This window comes from Rousettus aegyptiacus, unplaced genomic scaffold, assembly GCF_014176215.1.
Source record: "Rousettus aegyptiacus isolate mRouAeg1 unplaced genomic scaffold, mRouAeg1.p scaffold_m13_p_2, whole genome shotgun sequence".
Classification (NCBI taxonomy): Eukaryota; Metazoa; Chordata; class Mammalia; order Chiroptera; family Pteropodidae; genus Rousettus; species Rousettus aegyptiacus.
Window position 1 is genome coordinate 168,854,946 of NW_023416295.1, and position 19,482 is coordinate 168,874,427.

Below are 19,482 nucleotides of genomic sequence, written 5' to 3' on the forward strand. Positions count from 1 at the left end.
ACTTGGAAACAGAATCAAGTAGTTATTGGGTCATCAGAAGTAGGAAAAAGGATCCAATCCAGTATATGAAGGTATGGTGAGCCTTGTGTACACACCAATCCATACAAAAATTTAGGAGTAATTTATAGAAGAGGAAGTCAAGGGGACGGGCTGTTACCACTACAGAGCCCTTCCTGTAGGGTTCTCAGGATGAAGTGCGAGAACTCCTCGCATAAACCCTGGTTCCTCTCATAGACCCTGATTATGTCCAGTTAAAATCTCAATTTAAAAAAAAAATCTTAACTTTTATCAAGATTTACATGGGCAGAAGATAGTGCATTTGTGAGTGAAGTACGGGAAGCTGCAAGGGACATTAAGCAGTCAAGTGAGACAGGGCTGAGGGTTCTCATGGGAAGGCAGCCATCCAGGCCTAGTGTGTAAAGAACTTCGGTCACCCAAGTTTGCATGGCTGGAGCTTTTCATTAAAAATGGCTGGGACCTCTCTAGTCTTCCCTGATCTCTTAGACCAAAGTACCCTTTAAGGAATGCCACTTGGGAGATCTTATTCACTATGGTGACCATAGTGCTTTCTCCATATTTGAGGCCACACAGGAGGCACCCGGTAAGCATTTGTTGAAAGACCATTGAAACTGGACAGGCTGGGCAAAATACCTAACCAAAGATAAGATAAGGAGGTCTATTTCTTAGTGGTTATGATTGAGAATGGAGGCTGGCAAATAACTTAAGTACCTAGAATAGCTACTGGTCTTACTGAGTAGTGGGAAATTGAGAAGTTGTGGCAGGGTTTTGAGACTAAATTGAGCCTCAATGTAGGCAGTAGGATGCTATCCAAGGTTTTTTGAGTCACGACTGTTTTCGGCAATCAACTTGGTGGTTCTAAGGGGACAGATCAAAGAAATGAAGTGTATGGAAGCTGATGCAAAATGTTTTGAGTGTGAAACTTCCACCTGCTCACCGGCTGCAGTAAATCCCGCTGGACTGCACCATAGTCTGCAAGAGGCAGCTTGGTGAGTGCCAGTCCAATTCTGAAAGCCCTTGGCATCTTCCACACCACTTGAATGTGTACTTTTTAATACTCAACCCCCACTGAAACTCCCTAAGTATGTTTTAAGCTCTATCTTCCTAACAACTCTAACAAAGTCCAATACATTTTTGCTTAGTTTTTGAGGCTTAATTATGTCTGTAGCTCTGATCTGTTTATGACACATTGCTTTGAGGGTGCCAGCTTGAGACTGTCACCAGCCCAAGCCAAGCTTCAACACAATTTACAAACCCTTATGATCGCCACCTGGTGGGACATATCAGGACCTTCTGTGGAAGTCTCCCTGAGCAGCAACTCCACCTCACCTAACAAACACTGTGTCCAGCTTCACCTCTAGTATTGACTGATGTCTCTGAGGGTGGCACACAGCCAGCAAGCATTCGTGTGTGTGGAAATGGACTTCTTACGGGGACTTCCATACAGGATCTCGCAATTGACAACACTCCAGGAAAGGATAATTTCATGGGGTTCCAAGAACAGGGTGCTCACCCTCTAATAGGAAAACTAATAATGCTCAAAGACAAATGATAACCCATGATTATGAACTCCAGACAGAAACTTCTGTATCTCACCCTCCCTCTCCCAAGGGCTACTTGGAGAAGCAAGAGGGGCTGTTAATCATGGTGCAGGAATGTAATGAGGTTATGAGCATGAAGGGACTCCAGCTTTATTCCATCTGGCAACATGCTTCGGAGAGCAAGTATCAGACAAAAGTTCCATCAGGCATCCAAGGGCTTCCTAGGAGGATTTAAACTCCTGCTCCTTTTAAGTTTCTTCCTCTGAAAGATACAATATGTTAGAGAAATGAGTCATGTCAAACTGGTGAACTGCTTAGGATTTTTACCACCACCACTAATAGTCAAGCCTTCAGATCTCACAGGTTAAGAGATTATTTCCTGCAGACACTAGCTTGTGAAGCAGGAAACTGGTGTAACTACCTGGAGCATCTTTTCTCCTTCGGCCCACTGGCTAACATCAGGGACTCCCACTGTCCTCCTCACCCAAGCCTCTAGAACAGCCTCTAGATCAGTGGTCCCCAATCTTTTTGGCACCAGGAACCGGTGCTCCTATGAGAATCTAATGCCTGATGATCTGGGGTGGGGCTGAGGCAGTGTAGTGACGCCAGTGCTGGGGAGCGGCTGCCAACACAGATGAAGCTTCGCTCACTAGCCTGCGGTTCACCTCCTGCTGCGCAGCCTGGTACCGGTCCATGGCCTGGGGGTTGGGGACCCCTGCTCTAGAAGATCACTCTCCTCCCCATCCCCTTCATGAGGCCTAAAGGCTCTTCTTGAAGCAGCTCCTGGAGCCAGAGTGAATGCTACTCCGAGGTAAGCCTCGGGGGACTCTTAACAGGTTTTACATCAAAGCTCGAAGGCGCGGAGGATGCAGAGCCAGGTCCTAGCTAGCCCACCGCTCCCTCGAGCCTTCAGAGCAAGGCCTGCTACAAACCTTCTTCCTCCTCTTCCTCCTCCTCCTCATCCTCGTCGTCCTCGTCGGAGCTGAAGGTGCCATCGGGCAGGCTGTAGACACGGATGACCTGCTTGTTGGGGTCCTTGAGGATGAGGTACTTGCCCTCCTCCAGCTTCATGCAAATGTCGATGACACAGCGCAGGATGCCCCAGGCGTTCTCCACGCTCAGGTTGATCTGGCTGGCAAACTCATTGGGCTTGAACTGCTGGGTGCCCAGGATGACGTGGCGCGAGGAGTCCTTCACGTGGTACCGGGACACATAACTAGGGGGGGAAATGCGGTATTAGTGGTGGGGGTGGCCAGGCCAGATACACGGAAACACCTGGGGGCAAATTTCAGTTAAATGGGAACGCTGAGCATTGATGCCTTTCCCAAAGCAGAGGGGAAGAGGCAAGCCCTCGTCTTCCTACCGCAGACCCCGGGAAAGGACCCTCACCCAAGCTTGAGGTACTCGGATCCGGCCAGCAAAGCGCAGCAGGTCCACCGGGCCAGCTTGTAACTGTTGTTCTTCAGCTCGGTAGCAATGACGGCCCCTCGCTGAGAGTCCAGCTTCTGACGCCAGTCGACACCGTTACAGTGCTGCAGAAGGAAAGCCCAGGTCACTGAGGAAAGGTGGGCTCCTGCCGCCCAAGGCTCTGGCGCCTCCTCTGGTGAGGAGGAGCTCCCAAGTGGGCCTGCCCAGGACTGGGGCGAGGCTGCTGGTCAGTGGAAGGTAAGACTGTTACCATTTAAGAGGCAAAGACATGGTCGCTCCCTTGCACAGCCTGTACACAGCAGGCACTCAACAAACTGCAATTCCTCTCTTTGTTAAGAGCTTACTAGACAAGGAAACACACGTACACAAGTTAAAAACAAATGCCACATAAATGGCGGAGCCAAGTGTTGACTACACGTTGCATGGTAAAAAAGGGTTTTGTAGAAGAGTTGTGGCTAATCAGACGGTGAATACTGGCAGGGGCCGGAAGTGCGGCGATGAGAAGCATGGAGGGGAAGACCGTGGTGGAGGCTGGAGGTGGTGGTGGTGGTCAGAGTCTGACGATGAATCTGCACGTGCACGCGGACAAAGCAGGAGACCCCAGAGGTCATCTCCTCCAGCCCCGTTTTATAGATGTGGGAACCAGAGTGAAGCGCCTGGATGAAGGTCACGTGGCAGAGGTTCCCAAACGTGCCTGGCTTATGGCAACCCTAGGCCAAAAGAAATACTGACGAGTCCCTTTTATTAAGTGGTTGAGTCCAACCACTAGGAATTGTATTCTGATAGATGTCGCTGTGTTTCCCTGTGCTGTGGCATTCTAAGGGTTTCCCCACAAATCTGATGAATGACAGAAGCAGTGCTTTGGACAACTGGCAGAGAGAAACTGAATGGCTCGTGGGAGGAGGGACCTGGGGAGGCCAGTTAGGAGACAAATGGAAGATAAGGCATGATGAACACGGTCCTAACTGGGGTGCTGTCGGTGAGAACTGCGTGAGAACACAGACCACACCTGACAGCAAAGGAGAAGCATGCAGAAGAGTGAGAGATGTCTGAGGCCCTGAGCCTAAGTGAGCAGAACGACAAAACTGATGGACAGCCAAGACAAAGGTGACACAGAAAGGAAGACACTGGAAGGGCAAGGAATTTTAGTAGAAAAACTATAGAATGGGGAGTCAATGGATGAGTGAATGGATGTTGTTTTAAGCCTCTAAGTTTCTGTTAATTTGTTATGGAGCGGGGGAGGGGCGAGAGACCCTAGCATAAGGCTGTACTAAAAAGTAAGAAAGAGAGAAAGAGCTGTGTACGGGGCTGACCCTAAGAGAACATTCCATTCGTAAGGGTCAAGAAGGAGAGGAACCAGCCCAGAAAACATGCAAAGGAAGCTGAGAAGTGTGTGAGACCAGAGTAAAGCAGGCAGTGACACAGAGGGCAAAGCCACGTGGATACAATGCCGAATGCTGCAGGGAGGCCATGGCGGAAAAGCGCCGTCCCAGAGCCAAGGTCACGGCCAACCTTCCACTGTGCTCTTCCTGCAGGGCTGGGGGCTAAGGGACCCCCGGGGATGATTATCAGCGGCACTGAAGGCAAATCCCTTGGCTCTAATGAAGGCAGAGCTCAGTGGCTCTCCGGGTGCCATGTCACCAGACACTCCTTCAATGCAAGAGCTGTCCTTCCCACCGAGGATGTTTTATTTAGTACAGCAGCACTGGGGAGCACTGCCGTCCCCTTCGAATTCAAGCGCTTAGCCCGGGCGGCTTCAGAAAGGATGACGGCCCAACAATCACGGCACGCCAGCACGCACGAGAGCGGAAAGGAGGAAAAACGAAGAACGCACGTTTCATCTCAGGTGCCTCCGCAAGAGCCAAATCTGAGCTAATCTTAGCATCTCGGAGTTCGCTAAGTGAAGGAGTTGGAAGCAGAATCCGAAGATTGAAGAGAAGATAGTGGCTGCAGTCAGTGAAAGAAAAAAGAGCTGGCAGGCTTACAGGAAACCTGCCAACCCAGACGATGAGACCAAAATCAGATGCTCGCAGAGAGCAGAAGCCAAGGGGAGGTCAGGATGGAACAGAGGGAGAAAGTCCTGGAGGAAGGCAGTGACCCTCGCACACTTTTTTTTTTCCCCTCCCAATTAGGAACTATGTGGCAGAAAAAAAAAATCTTAGTAGCTCTTTAAGTAATGCCAAAAGAAAAAAAATCGGCTCTCAATCGCTAGCCTATGACCACGCGCTCTGCAGGAAACACAGGCGTGCCTCACCCTGGAGTCCCACTCGTTCAGAGTCTTGATGTTGATGAAGGACACTTCCCCGTTGGCTCCCGTCATGACGCCATCATGCTCACAGCGGACGATCAGGTCGATGTCATCTCCAAGCTTCCACCTGCGATACCTGCAACGGAGAAGGGACTCATGTGGTCGCCTGTGGTCCCGAATTTCAGATATTTCGCCCCAAACAGGGCATGGTCTGTGCGCACCCCACCCGAGGTGACATACCGGTATGCGACAGAAGCGATTTCGTTCTTATCCATGTCATCCTCCACAAACGGGTTTGGGTTGGGAAAGTTGTATCTTTCTTTCCCCTGCAAAAATGACAAAGGTGTGTGTGACAGTGCCAACTTGTGGCCAAGCCTATCAGCCGGACCCCGCACCTTTGCTTAGTTACAGCCCAGGCCAGGTCCTTGGAGCCCTCGAGGGGGCTCTGAGCTCTCTGTGTGTATTGTCTGCCTATTTACTCCCCACCGAGTGCAGGCAAGCAACCCACAAATCACAACAGACGCTAACAGCCAGCGCTCACCAACTGCTTACATGTGTCGGCTGCGTGCTCCATGTTCTCATTTAATTAGCAACTGTGTCCCTCCCACTTTTTCTCCACTGTGTATGTTTTTAGGATTTACTGTTTCTCCTTCTCCATTATAACGAACCTTCCCGGGGCCAAGAACTTTGTACTTAAATAGTGTATTTGTCAAATAACCCAAGCAATCTTCACAACGTGCTTATGTGAGACAAGTATTATCAGTGCTCTATTTTTACAGAGAAGAAACATGTCCTCTACTGCAAAGGTATGAAATGGTAGATCTAGGGTTCAAAGTCAGGCCGTGTGACCTCAAAGCCCAAGCTCAGAACTCATTGGTGACAGGCAGGGGCCCTATCTGTCCTGCTCAATCCCATCAGCCCAGAGCCTACTACAAAGCAGATGCTCAATGAAAGTTGCAGTTGACAACATAAAACGAATGCCCGGACGCTCCCCTTCCTCACCATCCTCAGGCACTGCTGGGAGAAGTTGTGGTTGATGTAGGTTGCTTCCATGGCCAGGTTGCGGGGCGAGTTGAAGGAGTTACCTTCATCCTGAGGGGGCTCGTTGGCCGTCTCGCTCACTGTCAGGAGGTCTGCAAAAGCGGCAGCATGGTCACCACCCACGGGACAAAGAAACACCGACGGCGTGCACAGTGCCGCGGGGAGATGCGGCCATCCAACTGACAAAGGCCCTTCCTTCCACTGACGTGTGCGGGACACCAGAGGTGGAACGCGCAGGGGAGGAACCGGGGGACGCTCCCAGATACCTTCAGATGTTCCCCAACATTAACTGCCATGATTCTGTTATTTATTACATAAAAGAAGGCGTGAGGCACAGAATACAATATTACTCTGTTTCACCGCTATTGTTGTTGAGTGACTTTGTTTTCAGTCATGGCCTGTCTGTACATACATATGCAAATGGTATAACACACATGCATATTTTTTCCTTTATAAATACATTTAAGTAAAAATCCCATCCATTTCAAGAAATAACATTAAGTACTGAAGATGGTATAGAGAGATGACTAAAGTCAGGAAACTATTATTCAAAAGAGTAACATCTAGAAGCAGAGTTTTGGGGCACTGCAAGGACTCAGAAAACTGACGCCCCAGAGAGCCTGCGGTGACAGCGCCTTGTCCCTGAGGAAGCTGGGAAGGGTTCTGACGTGGCTGTCAATGCCCGCGGGGAGACAGGCCATCTTCCAGCCACTCTGCAGCACCAGGGAATTGCTCTGAACCAACAAAAACACTCGGCACCTTTGTGTTATCCCCACACGGACTTCTTACCAAAGTCAGAGTTGTCCCTCTTGTCAAAGAAGAGCTTGGACCCGACTCTCTGGACAACAATGTCCCAGGAATACACGGAGCGGGTGCAGCTCATCAGTGTGGCCAGAATGGCGTCGGTGGCAAACACATTCCCTTGAGTTTTTGCCAGCTGCAAAGAGGATAAAAAAGAGAAAAAGTGAGGACGTGCTTAGGTCCACCTACCCATTAACATGGAGCAGAGCGGGCTCCCTGTAAGGAACTGTCACTCCCACGCCCAAGTACAATGTGCGTGTGAGTGCCACTGGCTGAGTAAGGCTGCAGCAAATCAGTCAGTGAGCTTCCGGTGGCTGCCACTGTGCCGGGACACGGGGGCCTGTGGCTCACTGGTCCCTTGCCATGTTCTAGGAAAACACTTCACAGCGCTTCCATCCTCACCCAGTGGCATGTGGTAAGTGCGTTTACCCATTAGAGAAGAAATCGAAGGCCCCAGAGAGGCGCAGCTGCAAAGCCTGCATGGCCAGGATTCGTGCCCACTCTGCTTCACGCCATCGTTCGTGGTCCAGCCAGCTGAGTGCCCATGTTTTCACCAAATCCCAAGCCTGACGCAAAACTCTTATCTAGGGGGGTTTCCAAGGCCTAACCCCCGGCTCCCCTGTTCAATCTGGGCCTGGGCTGTAGAAGCAGGTGGCATGCCTAGTGGGGTGTGAGTGACGGAGGGGGTGCACACCTTTCGGATGACAGGGTCGTCTGTGGTGGTGACAGTGTGGAAGATCCGCTTGATGCTCCGCAGTGGCTTCTCGCTCCTCGTGGTGACACGGTCAAAGGCTTTATCATAGTATTCTAGGGCCCCGCAACACTCGCTGCAGGAAAAAGTGGGCAAGACATGCAAAGTAAAGATCACTACCTTCTTCTTTTAAGCGCTGGAATCTGAAGTCTTATCCAGAAGTCTAACATGTAAGAGGTAAAAACAGTCTCTAAGGCGGAAGATGAACTCTCAGTGCTTGCTCAGGACCCCATCCCCTTAGCTCCCGACGTGGCTCCCGGAACGGTGAATATAACTGATTCAGCTCAACTTCCTATTTTAAAGAGTGGGGGGTGGGGAGTGACAGGGCACTCAGGCGTGCTGACTTCTGGTCTGACGCTCCAGCTCCCCACTAAGTTATTCCCACCTACTTGGCCTCTGAAGTAAGAGGCTCTTTGAAATGCCAGGAAAAGCTCGCTTCTCCTGAAGAACTGTGTTTTTTTTTTTTTTCTTTCTGCCAAAAGAGCTATATAGCTTAATTTCTCTTCGGATCGGGACTCCAGGAAGCTGAAAAAAACCTGGAATTTAATATCAGCAAATTTCTTTCTGCTTTCTTCCCTTTCTCTTTCTGCCAGAAAGAGCTATAGAACATAATTTTTCTTTTGCTTGTGATGCCAGGAAGTTGAAAGAGATTTAAAGTTCAGCAACAGTAAACTTCTTTCTGCTTTCCCTCCCTTGGCACTATTTTTAAATTCATCTGTTAGTCTTACGCAACGTCTTTTAAGTGGCTTCAGATCCTTCTTGGAAATCCTAGGGTGCAGAAAATATTCATCATCAGCTGCTCCACACACGTGAGCATGGTGGAAGGCAGTAAAAGATGCCACTTACATGTCCTGTGGTTCTGACACTTCCAAGTAGCGCATCTTCATTAACTGAGGAAAGTCCATTTCCTCTTTCACCTCCCAGTCACTACGAACTTCGACCGAAGAGTCTCGGGGTTTCTGTAGTGGAAAACCATTGGAGGCCAGTGCAAAACATAAGCAAAAGGCAGGTTAACGGTGTGAAGGGCTCTTATTCAATAAACATATCTGGAACACTGACTCCGCACTGGCTGTCTCAGAGCACAGAATCCCTGACTCTCAATCTAGAAGAGAACTGAAGGGATCACCAATTCAAAAACAAATGGGAATTCCACCCTTAGGTAATGATGTCGCCCAGGGCACATTAACTCTTTCCGTTTCTGTATTTCCTAAAGCAGCTGTAGCAGCTCCTTCAGACTTCTCTCGGGGTGTGAGCGATCTACTCTCGACACCGCAAGCATCATACAGCAAAATGTAACTTCTACAACTGCAACTTCACTCTTGCCTACATGTGTCTTCTATTTTCACAATGTCCACATGAACACTCGTCCAGGAATGTTCACAGCAGCATTATTCATAATAGCAAAAAGGGGAAACCACCTCAACGTCCACCAACGGGGGACTGGATAAACAAAATACTATCCATACACAGAATTCAACAAAGAATGAAGAACTGGTACATGCTACAACATGGATGAACCGTAAAAGACGACAAATTGTATGATTCCATTTTGATGCAATGTTCAGAACAGGTAAATCTAGAGACAGAACACTGATTAACGGTCACCTAAGGCCGGGGAGAATAGTGGCTGACTGCTAAAAGGAATAGGGTTTCTTTTTAGAGTGATGACTGACCACAGTAACGGTTGTATATATGTCTGTGAGTATACTAAAAATTACTGAATTGTATGCTTTAAATGGGCGAACGGTACAGTACGTGAATTAAATATAAATAAAACTGTTATAAAACTAAGCAAACGAAATAAAATTCTAGACAGAATTCTGGCATGGATACACTACCTGTGATTTTTGGTCCCATTTCTGCCTCACTCCAAATTGTTTCTGGAATTTTTTCTGCAGGCGTATACGTTCCCTGAAAAAGACAGGAAAATTGTGCTTTTGGTGCAGATTTTTCAGAAAAACAGACTTAATAAAAAGGAACAGATCACAGGGGTGCACACTAGACACGCTAGAAGAGGCATACTGTCCCCAAATACTGACCAGCTATATTTTACTCCCATCTATAGAGACTGTCCCCTGGCAGCCCCCACCTGGGGCAGGCTGTGGCAACACCCAGCTCCAGGGGGCTCATAGGAGCCAGTGCGAATGGCGCCCCTGGTTATGCCCCAGCAGAACTGAGCAGAGGTAAGCGCGAGTCTCTTCTTATTTGCCTTTGTTTTCCTTCAGTGCGCATGTCCATTTCAAGTACCCTCCTGCCCATGCTATATCTGCCACGAGCTGAAACTGGCCCTCGGAGAATGACATCAGGGTTGGAACAGTGGATTAACTGGCTTTAAGGTCTTTTTGTTTTTTGCTATGGTGGGAAAGACAACCATTCTCTTGTGCTCTGAACTCATGATTTCAGACTGTGATCGGTCCTGGGAGAACTCCTATTTCTGGCAGGATGGGCAGCTCACCTCTCTTTCTGCTTCGCGCTCTTAGGCAGGGTCTGCAGGTTGAACTGCAACATGTTCCTCCGATCTTTATCTCTGCGGAGGTTCCGCTGGGAATTAGGAAAAAACATCCGTGTCAAAATCTTGGAGACTTGGCTCACAACAGACAGTGCTCAATGGGAGGTCATTAGCCTAAGTTAGGATGCAGAATCCAAGTTGCATGTTTTACTCTGTGTTGTTACTCTCCAGAAACAAAAGTCTGGGGGTTTAGTTGAGTAAATACTTGGAATTAGCTTAGGCTTACATTCATGTATGTATTTTTTACTTAAGCAGGTTTACTGGCTTTTATGAGAGTTGCTGAATTTGCCTCTTTATGCAATGAGATGTGGTCCAACTGGACCATCTGCTTAATAAAGCCCGCAACCAAGCAAAGAAGTCAGGCAGCTGGCACGGATGCACCTTGTTATCCAGCTACTGGTCAAGAGAAATCTAAATCATTTAAATGCACCCTTGGACCCAGTAAAATTTACTTTAGTACAACTTGTCACCGAATGGCTACTTGGGGGTTACTAGAAGACCTGTGATAATACCCTTTCCTCTCATCAGTACTCACAGGTTTGCATTTTTAGCAGCAGGTAACAGCCCTAAGATGTAATAGCCCTGAGCTGGTCAGATGCTGGCTCCTGGTTTACCTGTGCAAATCGCATCCGATTCCGCTGGTAGGCGGTCTTCTGTGTGCGTGCTGTATCCACCAGCTGGAAACTGGTTTCATCCTCCTCGTGGAAATAAGCATACTGACTTCCACCACCAAACTGAGAAGAGTATTTATCTGGAGGCAAAGGTAACAGTGTGTAATCACCACTACTTCCAGACTTTACAAATATTAGTCTAAAGCCTTGCTATTTAAACATAGTCTCAGGACCCTCAGCATTGGCTGGGAGCATCTTAGACATGCAGACAGCTGCACCCCGGACCCACTGAATCAGAACCAGCATTTCAACAAGATCCTCAGGTGATTCATGTGTACGTTCAAGTTTGAAATGCTATGGTCTAAAGAACATAAGTCAAGACAGAGTTCTGAGGAACTCAAGATAAGCCCATTCTACCCTTTGCCTTATTCCATAAGAACATGAGCTAAGAACTAAACCAATCTGCTATATTAGGATCTTAAAATTGGGAATTTTGAAACTGGAATCCATCGACTGGCTTCACAGGTTAAGTAAATCCCAAGCAATGAAATACAAAATGGAAATATGTTCAACAGATTTGTAGAAGGGTTCGTGGCTCCCCAAAAGTGGGGGAAAAAATCCCAGTATAATAGGCCAAACTTCTTTAATGAACAGGCTAACTTGTGGGGCTATTTGATTAGTATTCACAGTCTAGAATATGCTCCTAACACCTGAATTATCATCAGCACTTTGCTCCCATCCTAGGGCACCTTCAGATGGAGGTTACCAGGAAGAACAATGGTTTTCCCATGGCCCTGATCGGGCAGTCAGCTGGAGAACACTTACTCGTGTACCTCTTATCTTGGTATGTGGCACCCGTCCAGTCTGCAACCTAGTAAGAGCAACAAGGGAAGACAGAGCACACAGGTCACCTAGGCCATTCTCTGGTGACCCAGAAACCCCCCGAAGTGAGGACGCTGTGAGGGAAAATAGCAGGACTGGCTAACAATGCCTCTGTAAGTGCCCAGCTCGCCTATGACACTGGAAGTACCCAGAGGTTACAGCCCTTCTCAGCTGGTCGCTATAAGGAACACAGAGGTTATGCGTTAGAGAGAATAAAATCAAAAGGAACTCGGAGAGAGGAGCAGCCAGACCCCTGCTGACAGGTAGTACCTTTCCTAGCCGATCTCCTTTGCTGAATGGCTGGTAGGGCATATCCCGAAACTGCTCAGGGACTGCACAGGGACCCCAGCCTGAGGGGTTGTCCTGGATCACGGGTGTCATGAACTTTGCCATCTTCTAAGACCTTAAAAATAAAAATAACCTAAGCAGCTGCTTGAAGAAAGGCTTCAAAGTAAAAAAAGCCTGCTATTTGAGGTAAGACGTAAACGATAAAATTAAAAAAAAAAACAATGGAACTCTCAAATGTAATCTACTCGTTTTTTTTATAAATACCGTGAATACTTACAGCTAATGAAACTGATTTACCACATTTCATTGATTTTTTTCACTGTGACATCTTTGAAATGAGTTTGTATGTTATGCCATATGGGTGCCATATCTTAATTGACAGTTTTCCTTTCTTAGTGTTACATAAAATAATGGTGCTCCTTAAATGTAGTCACTTTTTTTTCAAATGTAACAACCATATTCTGGTCCTCAGAAACACCTTCCCCACAGCATACAATATTTAACTTTCCTGAGCCTCAGTCTCTTCTTCTGTAAAGTAAAACGATTCCTGTTTTATTGACATCAGAGCATCATTGTGAGTCTTATAGTTAACACATACGGAAATACCTTTACTGTAAAATGCCACACAATTTTTATTCAGACTTGCAAAAATACATTTACACAGACTGCTGAGAAAAATAAGCATCTGTGAGTATATCCTGAAACTCAACTTTCTTTTCTTGTTCTCCCAATTTCCTATTGTCAATGCAAATCCATATGCAGGGCAAGTGGACACAAAGCCAAACAAAACGCCTGACAGAAGGCTGAGGTCACCAGAAACCTTCAGCCATAAAAGGGGCCACATGTCAAGCGTTCATAAATATTATAAGTACTAGGCACTGTTCTTAGTGCTTACCACGCAGAAATTCGTTAAATCCTCCAACAAGCTGAGGCAGGGGCCAGTATTATTCTTTTTGGAAAAGAAAACTGAGGCACAGAGAAATTAAGAAATTGCCTAAAGTTGCTATGCTAGTTGATGAAAAATTTGAACCATGGCAGTCTAGCTCCAGAGTCCACACTCTCTGTCTAATACTATAGCCCCTCTCAGGAGCGTAAAAACCAGGGACTCCCAAGAGATGTGTGACAGATGCCTGAAAGTTCCTGTCAAAACTCCATGCCTGTATCCATTGTGATCTTCTTTAATTGTTCCCAAGGTGAGTTCCCAAAGGAAAACTCATTAACAAATATTTCTGGAGGCTGGAGAGCGATCAAAGAGCACAGGATATTGAATTTAGTATAAACTCTCCTCTTTGTCCCATGACAGAGAGACAAGGTGTCCTACAGAGGCGACAGCAAGAGGACCTGGGTGACAGCAACAGAGAATGAACCTAGGAGCTCCATCTTCCAACTCTGAACTTATACTACGGGAAGAGAACTGAGGGAAGGGGTGCTGGTCTCAAAACAATTTATGTTCAACAAATACGGAGCTCTTACTCAGTATCAGACACCATACTAGATACGTTAACATCAGTAACTCCCCCAAACCCCACTTGTAGTTCAGCCAAAATGAGGAGTTGATCTGCCCATCGTTTCAAAATAGATTTGATTTCTAGGGTTGTCTGCCGCAAGTCCAACATTTTTTCCAATTATATTCTAGCTGGACAGTGGCCTGAAAAGATCTGGGGTTTTATATCATATTTAATGACCACGCCGTGATGTCTCAAAACACACACTTAGAAATTTGCTTGTTCTGTCATAGTTCAACAAGGAAATAGGCCCAAGGCTTGACAGGCCCAAGGCATTCTTCTAGGGAGAGGAAGTCCCGGTTTCCACACATGTAAAAGAATAGGGAGCATAATGGAACCAGTGGGAGAAACTGAGTCCTTCAGTTAAAACGGAGTGACAGCTACGTTGCCTACAAGGGCAGGATGGGGAGGCACCAAAAGGGCAGTCAGAAGGGGCCTTGTTGCTGGCAGGCCACCATATTGTGTAGATTATTGCTGCTGCTACAGAGCCACACAGTAAGTCCCTGGGAGGTGTGTGTGCGTGTCTGTGTGTTTCAAATCAAAGATCAGATCTACTCCATTCCATTTCACATCTGGTCTGTGAACTGCTCAGAGTAGAGCTGAACACCATTCAGTTTGGAACGCCCAACATTTCATGCACAGAAACTCAAGACAGCCTCGGACACTTAACAACAAAAAAAAAAGACTGACACCCAGCTGGGTTAAATGACATTATCAAATTCGCAAAGCCGGTAGCCGCTAAGAGAAGTACAGGGCCAGGGACCTCACCCACAAAACAAGGCCGTGCCTCACATCCCGCAGTACGGTGGGCCTGGGGCACGCAAGGCGGATTCCTGCTACGCGCAGCGGGGAACAGAGGCGGCAAGAGGGGCGTACCGGGGGCCTCTTCCGGGAGGCCTCTGAAGGCCGGGCCCCGCCCAAGCCGGCTCTGGAGGTCCCTAGAATCCTACGAAACAAGCCGCTCACCTGCAACGCCCTCGGCCGGACCGGATGGCGAAAGATAGTCGAGGCCGGAGACCTCGCTACCAGAGGCAAGCCAAGAAACCGGGAAAGGAGGGAAGATGCGCACGCAGCCACCGGCGCCGTAAACACGACCGGCGCTGTCGTAAACTGCTGTCCAGCTTTGGGTTCGGCAGCCGAACGCCAGTCGTAAAGCGGAAGCACACGCGGAACTTTGTTACTTCTCTTTGCGAGGTTGCCTTATAAGCCTCCTTGGCGCCAAGACGTGAGAAGGGTGTTTACAGTTACGTCACGGGGTATCTGGCAACGTCCCGTTCAGGTTTATTGAAACGTGGCGACAGTGCAGTCGAAGCTGGAGGCTGAGAACGGCTGACGGTCCCTCTGTTTCCCACAATGCTTCACGGGACGCTTCAGCCACTCTGTATCCCACAATGACCCGAGGCTCCAACCCGCTCTAACTAATCACATGGTTTGATTCTCACAGGTAGGGGCCAGTCGAGAGTCTTAGGCAGATTCTGTTGTTCCTCCCTTCCTCCTTCTTTAACAGTTTCGGAAACAGGTCCAGAGGTGTTAAGTGACCTGGGTAGTTCAGGCTGCTAGTTTAGGGGGTGGCCGCCAGGGTTCAAACTACAGTTCCCAAACTATTGTACGACGACGATTTCTGGAGCCCTAATTTGAAAAAAGCAGATTCGGGGGCTCTCTTCCATAAATGTTTATTCAAGCATGGCTAAGGTGGAGCCCAGGAATCTGCATTTTTATTAGCAACTGGGATTCTGAGGTGGCGACTCAGGAACCGCTTTCCTTGGTGGGCAACAGTTGTCTGCAACTTGCAGCCTACAGAGTTTGTTCGGAATCTGTGTGTGTGTGTGTGAACATCCTTATACTAGATGTTCGGAATCTTATTAGGGGATTACAAAACATTGAAAGAGAATCTGAGGGCATATTCAAACCTCGGATCCTCTTCTACCCTGTCTCCTAGGTTTCCTTATCAGTCTCCCAGCATGTCTGCTTTATCGGAAAATATAGCTCCTATTGGTGGATCTGATATTTACTCTTGGGTCTGCCACTCTGTCACTGTGTAGCCTTCACATCTCTGGGCCTCAGTTTCTTCAGTTATCTGTAAATTGGAGATAATACTAAGGGGGTTAGTGTAATACTGTGAGGGTAAACATAAGTGTATGTGGAAAGATTTAGTAATTAAACTTACCAGTTGGGTGAACTTGGACAATTACTCAATCTCTCTAATGCTGCTTACTTATCTGTAAAATGAAAATGTTAATAGCAGCATCTTTTTCCATAAATTGTCTCCCAATCTGCTCATCTTCCAGTTTTCCCAATTTTTGTTCATGATGCCCAGTGAATGGTGCTCCGTGCAAAAACTTGTCATCATCGCTAGTTCCTTTTTCCTTTCGCACCACATTCATTCCTTCACTAAGTTCTCTTTATTCTACTTTCAAAATATATCTTGAATGCTATGAGTTTCCCCCACCATCTCTCAACCTCTTGCTTGGACTCTGTCTACTCTTGCTCCTCTAGGGTTCCTTTTTCACATGGTAGTCAAAGCAATCTGTTCTTCCCATTATATGCTTAGAGTGAAATATGAATGTCTTCTGTGGCTTGTTTGGTTCCTGGCTACCTTTCCACTTTATATCCTGCCGTTCTATACTCACTCTGCTCTAGCTATCATGGTTTCTTTATGCCTCAAATACACCAACCTATTTCCATCTCGGCAGGGCCTCTGGACTTGTTGTTCCTTCTGCATGGCATACTCTTCCCTAGATTTATCCATATCTCTGCTCAAGAATTATATCCCCAATGAGATCTTCTCTGACCACCATTCCTAAAACAGCAGCTCCTTCCTCTGTCCCTCACTCTGCTTTGTTTCCTTCGCAGTTTTCATCGCGCTCTGAAATATTTTTGTTTTCTTGTTCAGGCTCTGTCTCCACCTCTGGAGTGTAAACTCCATAAGGGTAGAGGCTTTGTCTGGCTTACCTAGAACAGTGCCTGGTAATACACATTTGTTGAATTGTTGAATGAATGGATAGGGATTTTGTGAAAATTAAATGAGAAAATGAATTTAGCATATTACCCTGGGCACACAAATAAGCACTCAATGTTAGTGTAATTAGTATCAATAATAAATTGTAATATGTTTTAAAACATCAGGAGAGATGTATGTTTGCTAAATTGCTTGGCTCATGTCTTATTTTCTTTCTTTCTTTTTTTTTTTTTTTTTTGCTGTGGGTGCACAAGCCATCTGCTGCAGTCTCTCATGTCAGAGTTTAATCACCTTTCCCTGCCCACCCCAGATGGAGGAGGATTTGGAGAGCCCTGTCTCATTCTCAGTAGTGGGTCCCTGGGCTTGGGTGGGAGATCTTGCCCCTGTTCCTCCTCCTGACTGATGCCCCTGCTGACTCTTTCTGCCTGTCTCACTGTCCATTCTCCGCATGGCGTAAGCCTGGACTAACTCTCCTTTACATGAAATCAGAGCATACCTGACCTCCCTCCCCCGCTTAAAATCTTTCAGGCGCTTTCCTTGATCCTGAGGATAAAAGCCCATTCTGTTCCATGGCCCGCAGTTTCTAAATGACAGCTTCCCACTGACAGCTTCCTCTTTCTGGGTCATACCCAGGCTCATTCCTGTCTTGAGACCTTTTCACCTGCTGTTCTCTGCTGTTTGGAATGCATTTCCCCCTAGATCTTCATGAGCCTGTGTCCTCAACAAGCAGACCTTTCCTGACTGCCCCTCTGAGTAGCCTTGCCCTGTCCTCATTCACTCTCTCACTCGCCATGTGCCTGGTACTTTTCCAAGAACTTACATGAACTCATTTAATTCTCACCACAGCCATGTGAGTTAGGGCCTCCTATTCTCCCCATTTTATGGATGAGGATGTGGAGGCACAGAGAGGTGTTCTAGGTTGAGCAGTGCGTAGTGAAGGTGGGGTTTCAAACTCATGAAGCAGCCGGGCTCCTGCCGCTTCTGTGTATCTCATTAGTATTTTACTGGATGACTAGCATCTCTATTAAAATTACCTTGTTTGTTTATCTGTTTTCTTATTTATTGTTTCCTTATTAGAATGCAAGCCTCAAGAGAGGTAGGCTCTTACATGGCTTGTTTACTGTTATATCCCCAGCACTTAGGATGCTGTTTACCACATAGTTGGTATTTGGAAAGTGTTTGGTGGATGCACGAGTGACCTCTGAGGACAGGTTCTCTCCTCCAGGTGTCCACAGCACTTGGCAGAGCCCTCCATTGCTGTGCTTACCGCACATCTGGTTCTGTTACCAGTGTCCCACACCTCTCCTACCATCTGCAGAATCTGGGTTCCTCCAGCCTGGGACTGCATTATTCCTAGAGGAAGCCTCCTGGCCCAGCCCAGTGCCTGGCCTACAAAGTGTGCCCAGGAAATGCTTAATGAATCCAGGGCCTTCAGATTCTGCTTTTAGAGATTGTAAAATAAAAAAACTTAACATTCTTGCCAGAAAAGTGTAGGTGTGAGGGCAGGTGCCCTGTTTTCAAAAGGAGATGGAGGTTTCACAGTGTCTTTCCAGTTTGGAGAGGCACAATCACTGTCTTTGGACAATTGGGTGACTAACTTTGTTATTGCTAATGATGGCTAACATTAGTATAGCAGTTTATAAGTGACAAATTCCTTAGTTTCGTTTGAGTCTCATCACTATAATGCTTTAATGCCAATTTTACAGATGGTAAAATGAGGCTTAGAGAGGTGAATCACTGATACCAGGTCACGCAGCTAGTGAGAGGCGGAGCTGGGATTTTAGTTACTCATTCAACAAACATTTATGGAGCACCGTCTATGTGCCTGGTATGGAGCAGAGTGTGGAAGATGCATCAGGGACCAAGATGGCTGAGGGCCTTGCTCTCTAGGAAGGAGCCTTTTAAGTGGGGCGAGGTAGACAGTGGGCAAGGGAACAGAGAAGCGTGGGAAGTGGGTGAAGATGCTGCAACAGGGCTACGTGTTAGAGGATGAGTCGGGGTGCGGCACTTTTCAGGTGGGAGTTCAGGAAGGCATCTGTGAGGAGGTGGCATTTGGGCAGAGACTGGAGGACGAGAGAGAGCTGGCCAGGGGAGGTCTGGGGGAAGAGTGTTCCAGCAGAGGGAACAGACCCTTTCTGTCCCCACATGTGGCCTTCCGAGGAGAGAAGGATGAGTTTTTGGGTGCGAGGCCTGTATGGGATCCTCTTATTCATTGGGCCCAGCTTTCATTCCAGACAGGCATCTCCTTGTCACCTGTCTGGCTGGTTGCCGTCACCTCTGCTTGGCTGTGCCTAGTGCTGGGCAGATGACCCCTTTAGTGATGCTACTTTGTCCTTTTTGGTAAACATTTCTAGTTCCTTTGTCTATTTCTTGGTGTCGCCTCCAGCCTCCCTTGTCTCCATTTCCCCATGCCTTCCAGTTTCTCAGAATTCTAACAGGATGGCCACTTCCAGAATCACTCTTCCCTTCTCCAGGGCCTCTCTGTTTCTTGCTTGGTTTCGACCCTCCTTGTTCCCCCCTTCTTAACCTCCTCTGGCATGCCTCCCCTTCACACAAACAAATTCTCTCTCCCTTCCCCTCTCTGGCCCCATCTGACACCCCTGTCCTCTCAGAGCCTCTCTCTGCCAGGCAGACTCACCGTGTCTGAGCTCTTGGCTTGGGCCTCTTTCTTCAGCTACTTGCCAGCATTCTTTCTGGTGTCTGGATTTCGCCATTCCTTTCACCTCAGGGCCTCTGTCCATGCTTGGAAGGTGCCTCTGTTCTTTGACTAGTTTTCAGCCCCTGGTCTAATGTGCGGCTTCTCTCCTACCCCGCACCAGGCTCCCTGTGCTTCCCCTTCCTAACACTCATAGTCCCGATAATTAAACGATGACTTGTGTGCTTATTTGACCCATGGAGCA

The 19,482-nt window shown here is 47.6% G+C and overlaps 1 protein-coding gene and 1 long non-coding RNA gene across 4 annotated transcripts in view; one reads left to right on the top strand and one right to left on the bottom strand.

Moving 5' to 3' along the window:
• Positions 1–1,679: 1,679 nt before the first annotated feature.
• EIF3D (eukaryotic translation initiation factor 3 subunit D) lies at positions 1,680–14,709 on the bottom strand. Of its 2 annotated transcripts, none has more exons than XM_016161709.2 (15): positions 14,590–14,709; positions 12,101–12,233; positions 11,774–11,819; positions 10,952–11,088; positions 10,284–10,369; positions 9,667–9,739; positions 8,675–8,787; positions 7,772–7,904; positions 7,066–7,213; positions 6,238–6,368; positions 5,476–5,561; positions 5,242–5,371; positions 2,949–3,091; positions 2,492–2,775; positions 1,680–1,821 (listed from the first exon to the last, which is right to left on the bottom strand). In XM_016161709.2, exons 2-15 carry the CDS (start codon positions 12,221–12,223, stop codon positions 1,808–1,810), a joined length of 1,647 nt encoding a protein of 548 aa, XP_016017195.1. In that variant the 5' UTR covers positions 12,224–12,233; positions 14,590–14,709; the 3' UTR covers positions 1,680–1,807. The 2 variants fall into 2 exon arrangements, with proteins under 2 accessions (XP_016017195.1, XP_036093336.1); XM_036237443.1 differs by lacking the exon at positions 14,590–14,709 and adding an exon at positions 14,392–14,410.
• Positions 14,710–14,768: 59 nt separating this feature from the next.
• Positions 14,769–19,482, top strand: part of LOC107519241 — a 145,742-nt gene continuing 141,028 nt past the window's right edge. The window contains exon 1 of one of the 2 annotated variants that reach the window (XR_004955846.1): positions 14,769–15,067. This is a non-coding gene — a long non-coding RNA (uncharacterized LOC107519241). The remainder of the gene's footprint in view (positions 15,068–19,482) is intronic. The other variant, XR_004955845.1, reaches the window with a different exon arrangement.